Source organism: Raphanus sativus, chromosome 4, assembly GCF_000801105.2.
Source record: "Raphanus sativus cultivar WK10039 chromosome 4, ASM80110v3, whole genome shotgun sequence".
NCBI classification, from domain to species: domain Eukaryota; kingdom Viridiplantae; phylum Streptophyta; class Magnoliopsida; order Brassicales; family Brassicaceae; genus Raphanus; species Raphanus sativus.
In genome coordinates this window covers 51,280,169-51,292,989 of record NC_079514.1, presented here as the reverse complement: position 1 = coordinate 51,292,989, position 12,821 = coordinate 51,280,169, and the positions used below count along the sequence as shown (strand labels likewise).

The following is a 12,821-nucleotide window of genomic DNA, read 5'->3' as shown; positions in this document are numbered from 1 at the left end:
GGTTCCAGGGGTGAAGCGTTCCTGAAATACCGACCCTTAAACACCCGGGAAAATAGGGTGTTTGGTTTATTTATTAGACGCCAAAGTTGCTTTCCTAGCATCGCCGTATTAAAATTCTTAATATCTTTAAAACCCAGTCCCCCTTCTTCTTTTGGAAGGCACACTTTATCCCATGATTTCCAATGCATTCCTTTAGTACTGCCCCCAGGACTCCACCAGAATTTTGCGACCGTGCTCGTTAGTTTCTTTATAGTTGTTTGTGGTAGTCTATAACAAGACATTACATGGTTTGGTAAAGCCGTAACCACTGACTTAATGACCACTTCCTTACCTCCTTTTGTAAAATATCGAAATGTCCACCCATTAATTCTGGTGTCTAATCGATCTTGTACGAATCCAAAAACCTGTATCTTAGACCCACTTAGATTTTCTGGTAATCCCAAATAAGACCCCATACCTCCAATATTTTGTATTCCCAAAATATCCCTCATCTCTTGCCTCCTGGATTCTTCAATCTTGTGCCCAAATTGAATAGACGATTTTTGAAAATTTATCAGCTGGCCCGATACAACCTCGTACTCCTTTAAGATCCTGAGAATAGTTTCACACTCATCCTTCTGCGCTTTACAAAAGAAGAGACTATCATCCGCGAATAGCAGATGAGATATTGATGGGCACGCTCTCGCAACTTTCATTCCCGTCAATTGTTTTCCTTGTTCCGCTTTCTTTATATTTGCAATCAGCGCCTCAGTACACAAAATAAAAAGATACGGGGATAAAGGATCACCCTGCCTAAGTCCCCTCTGTGGGATTATAAGCCCCTTTGGCTGTCCATTTAGTAAAACCCGATACTGAACCGAGGAAATACATTCCATTATTAACTTCGTCCAATGTGGATCGAATCCTAGTTTATTGAGTAGAGCTTGAATAAATTCCCATTCCACCCTATCATAAGCTTTACTCATATCCGTTTTTATCGCCATATACTTATTCTGACAAGATTTATTTGTTCGCAACCCATGGAACATCTCTTGAGCAATAAGAATATTATCCGAAATTAACCTTCCCGACACAAAAGCCGATTGAGTTTCCGAAATAAGCCGTGGGAGACATATTTTCAATCTCTCACAAAGAATCTTTGAAATAATCTTATATCCTACATTGCAAAGACTAATGGGTCTCAGCTCCGTCATCCGTGTAGGTCTTTCCGTTTTCGGAATCATACAAATATTTGTAAGATTTAACCTTGGGTCCAAATCTCCTGTAGTTAAGAAGTTGTTCACCAATGCCACCAGATCTTCCTTAATAATATGCCAAGAAATTTGAAAAAATAAAGCAGTCATTCCATCCGGTCCTGGTGCCTTTTCCGGATGCATCATAAATAAGGCTTGTTTTACTTCATCCTCCGTTGCAAGACGGAGCAACCGTTGATTCATCTGGACTGAAATGGATGGGACCACTTCCTCCAAAAAATTGTCAAAATTTGAAGGATCAGTAGAGGTAAAAAGACTCCCAAAGTAGTCCACCGCCACTTTTTCCACCCCATCTGCATCCGTTATCCAATTACTTGCCTCATCATAGAGTCCCACAATCCTATTGCGAACCCGTCTTTGCCTCGTTAATGCATGATAGAAAGTAGTATTAAGATCTCCCGATGAATACCACATATTTCTACTTTTCTGATGCCAATAATCTTCTTCATCCTTATATGCCTCTTGCAGCTTCTTAGATACCTCTATGATTTCCTCTTGTGACCTTGAATCATCAGTTTGTACTTCTTCTAAAGCTTTTTGGAGCTCCGCAATTTTCTCCTTCCCAAACGGTGGGTTATTTTTCCTCCAAGCCGCAATCTCATGCCTACAATTACTAATTTTTGAAACTATATCCTCTGAGATTCCAGGCCCAGATTCGTTCCATCCCGAAGCGATTGATTCTAAAAGACCATCCTGCCCAATCCATCTTTTATCAAATCGAAATTGCCCATTTCTTCTGCGGACTTTATCCTCAATAAAAGCAATTACTGGTCGATGGTCTGATCCTATCATTCCTAAATATTCCGTATAAGAGACCGGAAAGAGAGTATGCCATTCCTCATTGGCTAAAGCACGGTCCAATCGACATCTAATCGTGACAGCTCCCTTACCCTTTCCACGTCTCCCTTGCCACGACATTTTATTTCCCCTAGCCGGGAACTCTAAAAGCCCACTGTTTCTTATCATGTCATTAAATGGAATAAATGAATTAGCACTCCGTAGTTTGCCTCCCTCTTTCTCATGATTACCGGTGATTTCATTCAAATCTCCAATTATAAACCATGGTTCCGATCTTGCCAAACCATACCGTGTCAATCTTTCCCACACCTGCTCTCTTAACTTCTGTACCGGATCACCATATACAAAGGTTAAGAAAATCTTTTTACCAAGAGTGATAGCTTCCACATCTATCATCCTATTACTCGTATATAGTATCTGTGTTTGGAATTCATTATTATATAAAAGAGCCAAACCTCCACTTCTCCCATTCGGATCCACCGTAACTATTTTATACTATTTTACTTTCTTTTTAACTAAATTCAAAATTTCCTCAAGCATATACGATATACGAAGCCTATAATATTTTTATAATAAATAACTTTAATAATAGGCATTTGAGTCTTGCACAGATACGATATTAACAATTTATCAAGCATAAAATGTTATCAGCATTAGTTATTGTTTAAAGAGAGGAAGAGAAAGTATTGATCAATATATTTTATTATATGCTTCTTTGAATGGTTAAAAAGTTATGCATATAACCTGTTAATCAAACTATGAGCAGTAAGACTCTGTGGAATCTTGAAGTCTCCCTTCTCTTCCGTTCTTCTTGAACCATCATCCTTGAACATAATTTGTTTTATTCAGACAATTTCCTTGTACTTTTAAAGTCTCTTCTTCTCATCATCTCACTCTTCCTTACAATCTGAATCATAGATTCATAGACTAAATTTCAGTCGAGCAGCTTTGGTTCGAGGAAGAAACTTGTCACCTTAAGACTGTATAACAACGACTTCTCTGCAAAAATAAACTGAAAGGAATTCAAAATTACGTAACGGATGATAACTATATACTGAGACTCAAAACGTTATCACTTACTCATATGCTAAACAACTATTATAGGAACTCATCTGCACCACTTACCAATGTACACCAACGCATTTCCAAAAGCCATTTATAACTTTGGCTTCTTCTTTTCTAAAATCGTTTCGTACTCGTTTCTGCAACTTCAAAAACTTTTTAAAGATAAAATATCAAAAGCCTTCTTCAAAAAAAAAGAGACACGAAAAATCAAATCATAGGAAAGACACAACACAAGCATAGGTTCTAGAAGAAATCAAACTATTTGGAATTATTTTGTAAACAAATTTGTAGAGAGTTGAGATCGTGTTGTAGTGGTGGAGTCAGTTAAAAATTTTGCTTTCTTTTCATTTTACGTGGTTTAATTTTTCAATTGTTTTAATTTTTAATAATTGTCTTGTGGAAAAGTAAAACATTAACTATTCGATAATATAACTGATGGAATTGCAGACAATTATTTTATTTTTAAATTGTTTTTTAATTTTTCCACATGGCGGTTTCTGATTTGCCAGGCGACTTGTGCTTTAGTATATAGAGATTAGCATTACATATGTATAGGTTAGATATGTAATAATTGCCACAAAGTCAACGTAATGCAACGAAATACCTAGGTGGTTGTAATGTCATTATGTTCACGTAGACGCGAACAACTGAGCATGTATCATATTATCATGTATACATTGACCAACTTAGGGCTGGGCGTTCGGGTACCCATTCGGGTTTCGGTTCAGTCCATTCGGGTTTCGGGTTTTCGGGGTCAAAGATTTCAGCCCCATTCGGATATTTCTAAATTCGGTTCGGGTTCGGTTCGGATCTTTGCAGGTTCGGTTCGGGTTCGGATAACCCATTTAAAATGTTTTTAAATTTTCAAAATTCATTATATACTTTAAATTTTCAAAATCTATAAGAAAGATAATATATTACATATAAATTTTCATAACATATATGTCAAAATACCTTAATTTAACATATAAATTGGTTTTCTTTTAATATTTGGATAAAGAATCAATAGATATTTAACTATTTCTGGTTTTTCAGTATACTTTAGCTATTTTAAACATTTACTTTTGACTATTTGCATATATTTTTTGAGTATTTTGGAAAACTTAAAGGTATCTTATATATTTTTAATATTTTAAATATACATTATATATGAAAATAATGTGTATATTTAAGTGTATAAATTTATTTCGGATACATTCGGGTACCCAAAATACTTCGGTTCGGATCGGGTTCGGTTTCGGTTCTTTAAATACCGAAATTTTGAACCCGTTCGGATATTTAATCAATTTCGGTTCGGATTCGGTGCTACTTTTCCGGATCGGGTTCGGTTCGGTTTTTCGGGTTCGGATTTTTTGCCCAGCCCTAGACCAACTTATATATCAATGTAAATGATTTAATAATATGAATCACATAAAAGACCGTTGCAATACTTGATAGTTATATATATATTGTCAATTAATCACAGATAATATACATCTTATACATGTGTGGTGTTAGATTTTAAATAATGTGTTTAAGTCAATGAATAAGCCATGCGTATAATACCACACCAAATGTGGTACCCCAATTATGGTTTAAGCACCGGCGTTGATGCGGTTGTGCTCCTAATTTGAATTCCAATGCAAAAAGACTGTTTTACGCCATAAATGGTATCAGTAAAAACTGATTTATGATCATGGAGTAGACTAGGGCCTAAGTCACAAACTCCTCTTATTTAAAAAAGAGATATGCATATAACTATGCAAAAAACACTTGGTTCAATGTTTCTGTGAAAAAGAAACGTAGGTTTTATCTGTCAGAAATGCCACAATCCGTTTGAAGAATGTTTTGGCAGAAAAAAGCGGCTAACCTTTTTTGTCAATCGCCATTAGAAATATCAAATATCAATCTTACCGCGTATGTTAAGGTTCCCGAGAAACACACACATGAAGTGAATGAAGGACGAGTTATAGGGGACAAAGTTAGCAAGGTAGCGTAAAATCATGCAAGGTGTTTGAAGGCTTCAACGTAGAGACAAAGAGCTAGGAGCTTAAAACCGCTTATTGGGATAAACAAAGAAGCATATGCATCAAAAACCCTAATCCTCCTTTTTGCACGTTTCAATGCCAGCTAGATTTTCGCTCCATTTATTAATACAAATATAGATATATACAAAAAAAAATTAACTAAGCGGTGTCAATCTGAGATGCTATAACTACGAGAGAGAAGACACAAGTTTGGTCTTTTCAGTTTCGCTAGGAAGGTTTCTCTGGTTTGGGTCAGCGGAATCCTTCGTAGACATAAGAGGGGCCACAAAAACACCCTAATCTGACCTTCGCTACAGTTTTCTTCTTCTCACTCATACATTTGCATGTTCTCTTCTTCTCCTCTACCATCATAATATCTTCAAAACTTCACATATATATCACTCCATCTCTCTATATATAGGTCTGCAACCGTCTCGGTTATAATCCAACGCATATCTCTTTTTTGGTCGCTAATATTGGTATGGATCCGTTGAGGACTACTTGCTTCTATTTCCTTTTTATCGTCTTTTTCATCCTTTATCCGAGTTGCCTATGCGATTCTCGCCGTCTTGGACCAATGGAGAAGAAGCCTGGTGTAGATCGTGACCACTTAATTGCGGTGGTAATCCTCTTTGCTTTCATGTTAGAGACTGAGTTATTTTCAATGATGTTAGGGTTTTTTCGTGTCTGCAATATATATGGCATAATGGCATCTTCTTAAGAAAATGTTTTGACTGATTCACATACGCATATATATAGTATATTATATAACAAAACATGGATTCAAGACTTCAAGTATATCATGATCGTTGATATTAGCATGTGTAACAATCCCTTAAAAAGCAACTTGTTGGTTCAATATTTGTGTATTAGGTTATCTTTTAATATGCCTATTTGACAAAAAAATCTTTAAATAAGCTTGTTTTTAACATATAGATGAATTGAAATTCATATTTTCTTTCTGTTCAAATCCAATTACTTATATTTATGATTTGTAGGCATATGGTCAAACGTGCTATTTATTTAAAGTCAAGTAGAAGTCTGGGAGCAGGTTAATTATATGGTCAAGTAGAGTAGCTATAGTTTCTTTTATATTTCATAAAATCTCATGTATTGTGATTGGGTTAGTACTAAGCATAAAACGTAGTTAGTGTACTTATATAGAACCTATTAAAAATTAATCATACACATATAAAAAACGACACTAATTATTTTTGCATGGCACAGAACCGGGAAGAGATTACAAAACAAGTCGCTCCCTCAACAAACGAGACGAAAACCTTATTGAGTGAAGCACCGATCGAACATGCAATAGCTAATCATGGTCAGATCAATGGGAATAGTACGAAGGACGATTTCAGAGTAAAACGTGTTTCACTAGACAAAACCATGCCGTCTAAAAGAGTCTCAAGAACTTGGAAAGTTCCTAATTATTCAAAGAAGCAGCGAAGATCAGATCAGGAACATCCAGCATTCAATCTCGATTACATGCAGCCCAGCACCCATCCCCCTCATCATAATTAACTTCTATTGATCAAATTTCTACATTTTGACTCGTTTAATATATGGTCACAAACGACCTAGTTTGAAGCTTTATATAAAACTAGATTTTGACCCGCGCTTTGGAAGCGCGGAATATTTTACGATAAAAAATTTCACTAATAACTTAACAAATATTTTTGTAATTTTTAAAGAGTGTGTATTTAAAATATTTTTGCATTTAAATCAGTATTTTAAAATTCAACCCGATTGTTATTATACCGGTTAATCCGGAGATCTAACAATTCAATTTAGGTTTTTAAAATATTCATATTAAAAAATTACTAAAACCCGAGACTAAGCGATTGAACTGATAGATGACTGATATGTAATCTAATTGATTTAAATTGTAATAGTTTCATAATTTGTAATCTTATAATCCAAATTTTAAAGTTTATTATTTTGCAATTTATGAAATTATGATGTTTCTACAAAATTTTAAAGAAAAAATGATGGATATAAAATAACTAAGATTGATTATTGTATTGTTTGGAAACATTGATAGTAGTATATAAAATATATTGTTTGGAAACATTGATAGTAGTATAAAGAAATAAGTATATTGTTTGGAAACATAGATAGTAGTATAAAGAAATGAATATTAATGATTTAATGTAGCTTTAACTATAAAGTATAAATGTGTATTTAATTTAAAAACTTACAAAATAAATGTTAGGTCCAACATAATGTTTCTATTTTAATAAGATAGATATATATGGTAATTAAAATAAACTAGAAAAGCAGGTTCTTCATATTGTACGATATGCTCCGGTTGCATTTCTGGATTTTGTGACTATATCACGCATTCCTGCGCATATATATCAATCATGATGCACTACTATATTTACTCGTATATGTATGCACATGCATGGGTAAGTCTCTTGTGAATTTGTTTTTTCTTTGTTGTTGTTAAAGTAGTCCTTTGAATTGTTATGATTATACTAAATAAGAATTTACTTTTGTTGTTGTAAAACATTTTGTGATATTAATGTTTGCAATGTGATAGACTAGTTTACAAACGATTGAATGATCATGATTCAAATTTCAGAAAACAGCGAAATTTTTTGAATACTTGATTCTTACTTAGTTTTCTACTATCTATAAGTTTTGATGGCATTAAAACTTTGGATAAGCAATTCCGTACATTTGTCAGTAAGTAAAGTTTCCCAGAGTGACAAAAACAATATAAATTTCATTTGGTATGCATGTGGTTGTGCACGGCGTTCCGTGTCTGGTTTGAATTAAGGTTGGTTGATTCAAATTTTTGATACTATGTTCAAAAGTTCAATTCAGGTTTTACTATTTTAAGTTTAGCTAGGTTGATTATTTTCTTATTCAGTTTGGATCATTAAGTTAACTAATATTTGAAATCATCCTGAATTTTTTTATTAAAATTAAAAAGAATTGATCAAAATTCAAAAGATGTAAATTATTCGAGAAATATAAACTAAATATATAAATTATGTTCAATATATTTAACTAGCTTTTAATATTTTCTATTTTTAACTTAAATTCCGGTTCAGTTTGGGTTGTGTCCAAACCCAAAAATACCTAACTATTTCGGCGCTCTTTGGATTTTTTTATAATGATTCACCAGATCATTTTTTCGTGATCATGGACGGGTCACGGATGTAAATACTTATAAAGTAAATACATTATAATAATTTAATTATATTATAATAATTTATGAATATTTTATTTTTAATTATTCTGTTATTGATATTGTAATCAATATGTATGGTTTATTTTAAATAACATTATGTGATTTTAATTAGATGTATAATTTTGGATATATAATATCTCGACTGTTTGATTATTATTTGGATATATTAGATAACATTTACTTTTTCGATTCAGCTAAGATAGTTTTGTTATAAAAATTAAAATTTTGATTAATTTTTTATTTTCATGTAGTTTGATTATTGTCTTAGATTTGTATATGTATATTTTTAGTAGAATTTAATATATGTTATTTTGAGAATCATATATTAAAAGTAAATTAAAGTGTTGATCGATTCAAAGTTACATAAATAAATATAAAAATGATACATAATTGTAATAGTTGGTTAATATATTTATATTATTATTTGATAATTTCATATATATGTAGTAATATGTTGAGTCGTTCTATAATTTATATGTATAAAATATTAGTATAAATGAAAATATATTATTTTTATTTAATGTTTGACTTTGTATTTAAAAATTTGGATAAGTCTAGTTACTCATTTGTGGAAATATTGTGTTACATATATTTCGTCAAATTCAAGTATAACTATCTCTAATCTAATTCAACCAAATCTTATTTATTGTATTCATTGCATTTATTTGATTTTCATCTTATGTATAAATGAAATTATATGTGTATATATATTTATGAATTGGCTAGTTGTAAATAGGCCTACGACTGTTAATTTTATAGGACTTAGTAATTTGATATATGTTAATTTTCAAAAATAAAAGTATAAAAATAAAGTGATGATAAATACAAAATTGTATAAAAGCATGACCGATACATTCTAAAAAGGAATATTAATTCTTTACTTTAATATCAAGATTATTTATAAAAAAATTCTTTTTATGAAATCACATTATATATAAAAACTATTTTCGTTTAGATTTAATAAATATTTTCTTTATCATATATGTTATTTGAAAAAATATAAAAGGAACATAAAAAGATTAAATTAAATTTTGTTCAGTAAATATATCTTAGTTTATGTTATTTAAATTATTTTGTAATAATTTTAGAAATATATTTATTTAAATAAAATGCTTAATACTTTAAAATATATAATGATGTTTAAGATATATATATATATATTATATTATATTATTATTTGCAAAGTGATTTTTAGCAACATGGCTCTCACGTTAAAAGTTAGAGGGGTTAATATCGTTTATATCCTTAATGAATAATTATATAAATTAGTCAAAAATAAAAACGAATTTAAAATCTATTTGATTATATAAGTGATTTAATTTACTAATAATAAGAATTATCCAAAATATAAAATAAATATTTTAAAATAAAAAACAATTCTTATATAGATTGTGTTGTTATCCGAAAAGTATATTTTAATAAGAAAGTTAAAAAATTCAAAAACAGAAAACACATAACTAAATATTAATCAAGTTAAAAAATATTTTATATAATTAAAAAGAAAATACTGAGTGATTTTGAAGATTTATTTATTAACAATGAATATGATGTACAAATAAATTTCATAAATATATAATACTTAAAAATTTCCAATGAAAACATTAATAAGAACTACAGATTCTTTCTTAGTAATATATATATATATATATATATATATTAATAAGTAACTATAAAATTTTTATGCCAGCATATGCAGACGGAACACCTATAAAGTGGAGATAAGAAATGGTGCAAACACATCTTTTTGGCATGAGAATTGGTCTACTTTGGGTTGTTTGCAAGATCTTGTAGGTGAAGGAATATACATTGACTTGGGGATTCCAGTTAATGCGACAGTAGAAGACAGCAGAACCCATAGAAGAAGAAATCATAGAATCACCCTTCTAAACAGAGTGGAGTTGGAAATAGAAAGGTATAAAAACAGTTGGACTCAAGATGAAGACATCTCGCTTTGGAAAATAGAGAAAGGCATGTATAAGAAAGTTTTCTTAACAAAGAACACTTGGCTCAATGTGAGGAAAACCCATCCGCTATGTTCTTGGCATCATGGCGTCTGGTTCAAGCATGCTACTCCAAAATTCAGCTTTATTACTTGGTTGGCGATGAAAGGTAGACTCTCAACAGGGGAAAGGATGAGAAGCTGGAAAAATGGGGCCGATACTTCTTGCAGGCTGTGTCAGGAACCTTTTGAAACTTTAAGCCACTTGCTTTTTGATTGTGAGTACTCAGGAAAAATTTGGGAAGCTCTGATGAAGGGAGTTCTAAAGGATCAATACACTGCGAAGTGGGATGATCTGATTAGCTTGATCTCAGCAAATTTAAATGGTAGTAGGATTGAGACATTCACGATGAGATACATGTTTCAGTCGACTATTCATTTGGTTTGGCGAGAGAGAAACGAAAGGAGGCATGGAGAAGATCCATCTCCTGCTGAGGCTCTGATCAGAATTTTGGATAAGAACATCAGAAACAAGTTTACTGTGATACGAAGGAGAGGAGATAAGAACTTTGAGAGAGGTATGGAGTATTGGTTTAGTACTCGTTGAGCGCTTGCTAGTTTCTTGGGAGGAAGAAGAGTTGAAGAAGAGTTGAAGTGTTGGAAGAGTTGAAGTTCTAAGAGAGTTGAAGTTTGATAGTTGTTTGGTTTCTGTTCTCATTTTCAAATTTTGATATGAAACTTATAGGAAAAGTAAGCTCATAGATTGTAAAGGGTTTTTTCTTTTGAATTAAATTTAACATTCAATTAAAAAAAAAAAAAAAAAAAATTATGCCAGCATATGCAGACGGAACACCTGGTTATTTTAAAAAAGGAAAGATTATTGAGAAATTGTCAAAATGCCACTTTAATGATACCACTTTTCAATTATACATTAACCAATTATACCACCAGATTTTAATGATCAAAATACCATTATACCCTTAAATAATTAAACCTAACAAAATTTGACGAAGACTACGACTTTATCTTCTTCCTTGCAAACTCCTCCATTGATGCAATCACCGAGCTTCATCTGCGACCATGGCCGTTATACATATCTGAGCTTGGGTCGTGTCCTCCGTTCATCCGCCGTAACCACTGCGCCATCTCCTCAGTCCAAGCCGCGTCGTCGTTCCGAGAGCTCACATCGAGCAGTACAGATTCGTCAAGTGAACGGTTCAGAAGGCTCGGGTTGAAAGGTTGATGATTGGTGGCCGAGAGCATCAGATTGAGAGGCTCAGGCTTTGTTTCTCGATCGATCTGAGCTCGTCGGGTCGTGAACTGGAGGGCCGGTGTCGTGGGCAACAGATCGAGCAGTCTGGATTCTCCAAGTGGTCACTTTGCTCAGTTCAGTCTAGAACAGAAGGCTATGACATCGAGGTGAATGGATCGAGAAGTCTTTAATTTTAACTTGATTTCTCATAATCAATTTGATTCTGGAAAGGGAGATGAAGTTTTTTGATGAAATTTTGCATTCTCAAATTTATAAGATCTTATAAATATTTATCTATGAAGAATGTTGTGTTTATGCTTAACGTTTTAATATTTGTTTACCCAACATGTGTGATTATTTTGGTCTTATTGGAATGTTTAAAGAGGGTCTAAGAGTTTCTGACTAAGCAGTGAGGAATAGATTGAATATCGAAGAGAGCTCATACATTGTGTTTCTGGTGGTGACAAAGAAACACCATATATTCTTATAAATGATTTATAGACCATTATAAAAAGTTTCTATATATTCATAAACACCAACATTTTGATACACAATATTGAAATCATAAAACTAAAGAACACGTACATGCTTTGTAAAGAGATGATGAGACGTGGCAGATTCTGAAGCACATGCAGACAACAAGCAAGGCTCCACCGCTTCAGACCCCACCGTCTTCAGCTCCACGAACGAGGAAATATATTTATAATTTTTTTTGGCATCATTTATAATTTCTTATAATCCTTGTAAAATGGTTTATATATCCTTTCTACGAGGTATACACACACACACATATATATATATATATATATATATATATATGTGCATATATTATAAATTATTTATATACCCTTATAAAAAATTAAATTATTTATGAATGATTTATAAATCTTCATAAATAATTCATAAACATTTATAAACTCAATAACTCATGCCTACAACCTCTTGAAAGTTGCATCTGGGGGTTTTGAATATGGATCAACGTTATTTTTTATAAGCCTCTATAAAACGTTATAAGACTTCATAAAATAATTACCTTTTGATATTCTCCAAATCTTTATAAATGATTTTATAAATCTTTATAAATAACTTTAAATATTCTTATAAATCTAAGGAACACGTGCATACTTTGTAAAAAAATGATGATACATGGCATTCTGAGGCACATGCGAACAGCAAGCAAGGCTCCACCGCTTCAGAAATTTTACATATCCTTATAAATTGTTTAATAATCCGTAATAAGGGTGTATAAACTTTATAAATTATTTTATAAGGCTTTCTAAATGGTTATAGACTCTTTTAGTTGATT

At 32.0% G+C, this 12,821-nt stretch overlaps 1 protein-coding gene across 1 annotated transcript; it reads left to right on the top strand.

The window, feature by feature from the left end:
* The first annotated feature begins 5,367 nt into the window (after positions 1–5,367).
* On the top strand, positions 5,368–6,646 carry LOC108853690 (root meristem growth factor 10-like). The gene is made up of 2 exons (XM_057008665.1): positions 5,368–5,744; positions 6,350–6,646. The coding sequence occupies exons 1-2, from the start codon at positions 5,604–5,606 to the stop codon at positions 6,644–6,646; spliced, it is 438 nt and encodes a 145-aa protein (XP_056864645.1). The 5' UTR covers positions 5,368–5,603.
* The last annotated feature ends 6,175 nt before the right edge of the window (positions 6,647–12,821 follow it).

Coding starts and splice junctions, on each gene's coding strand:
- LOC108853690 (XM_057008665.1), top strand. CDS start 5,604: ATGGATCCGTTGAGGACTACTTGCTTCTATTTCCTTTTTATCGTCTTT. Junction 5,745..6,349: donor GTGACCACTTAATTGCGGTG/GTAATCCTCTTT, acceptor TGCATGGCACAG/AACCGGGAAGAGATTACAAA.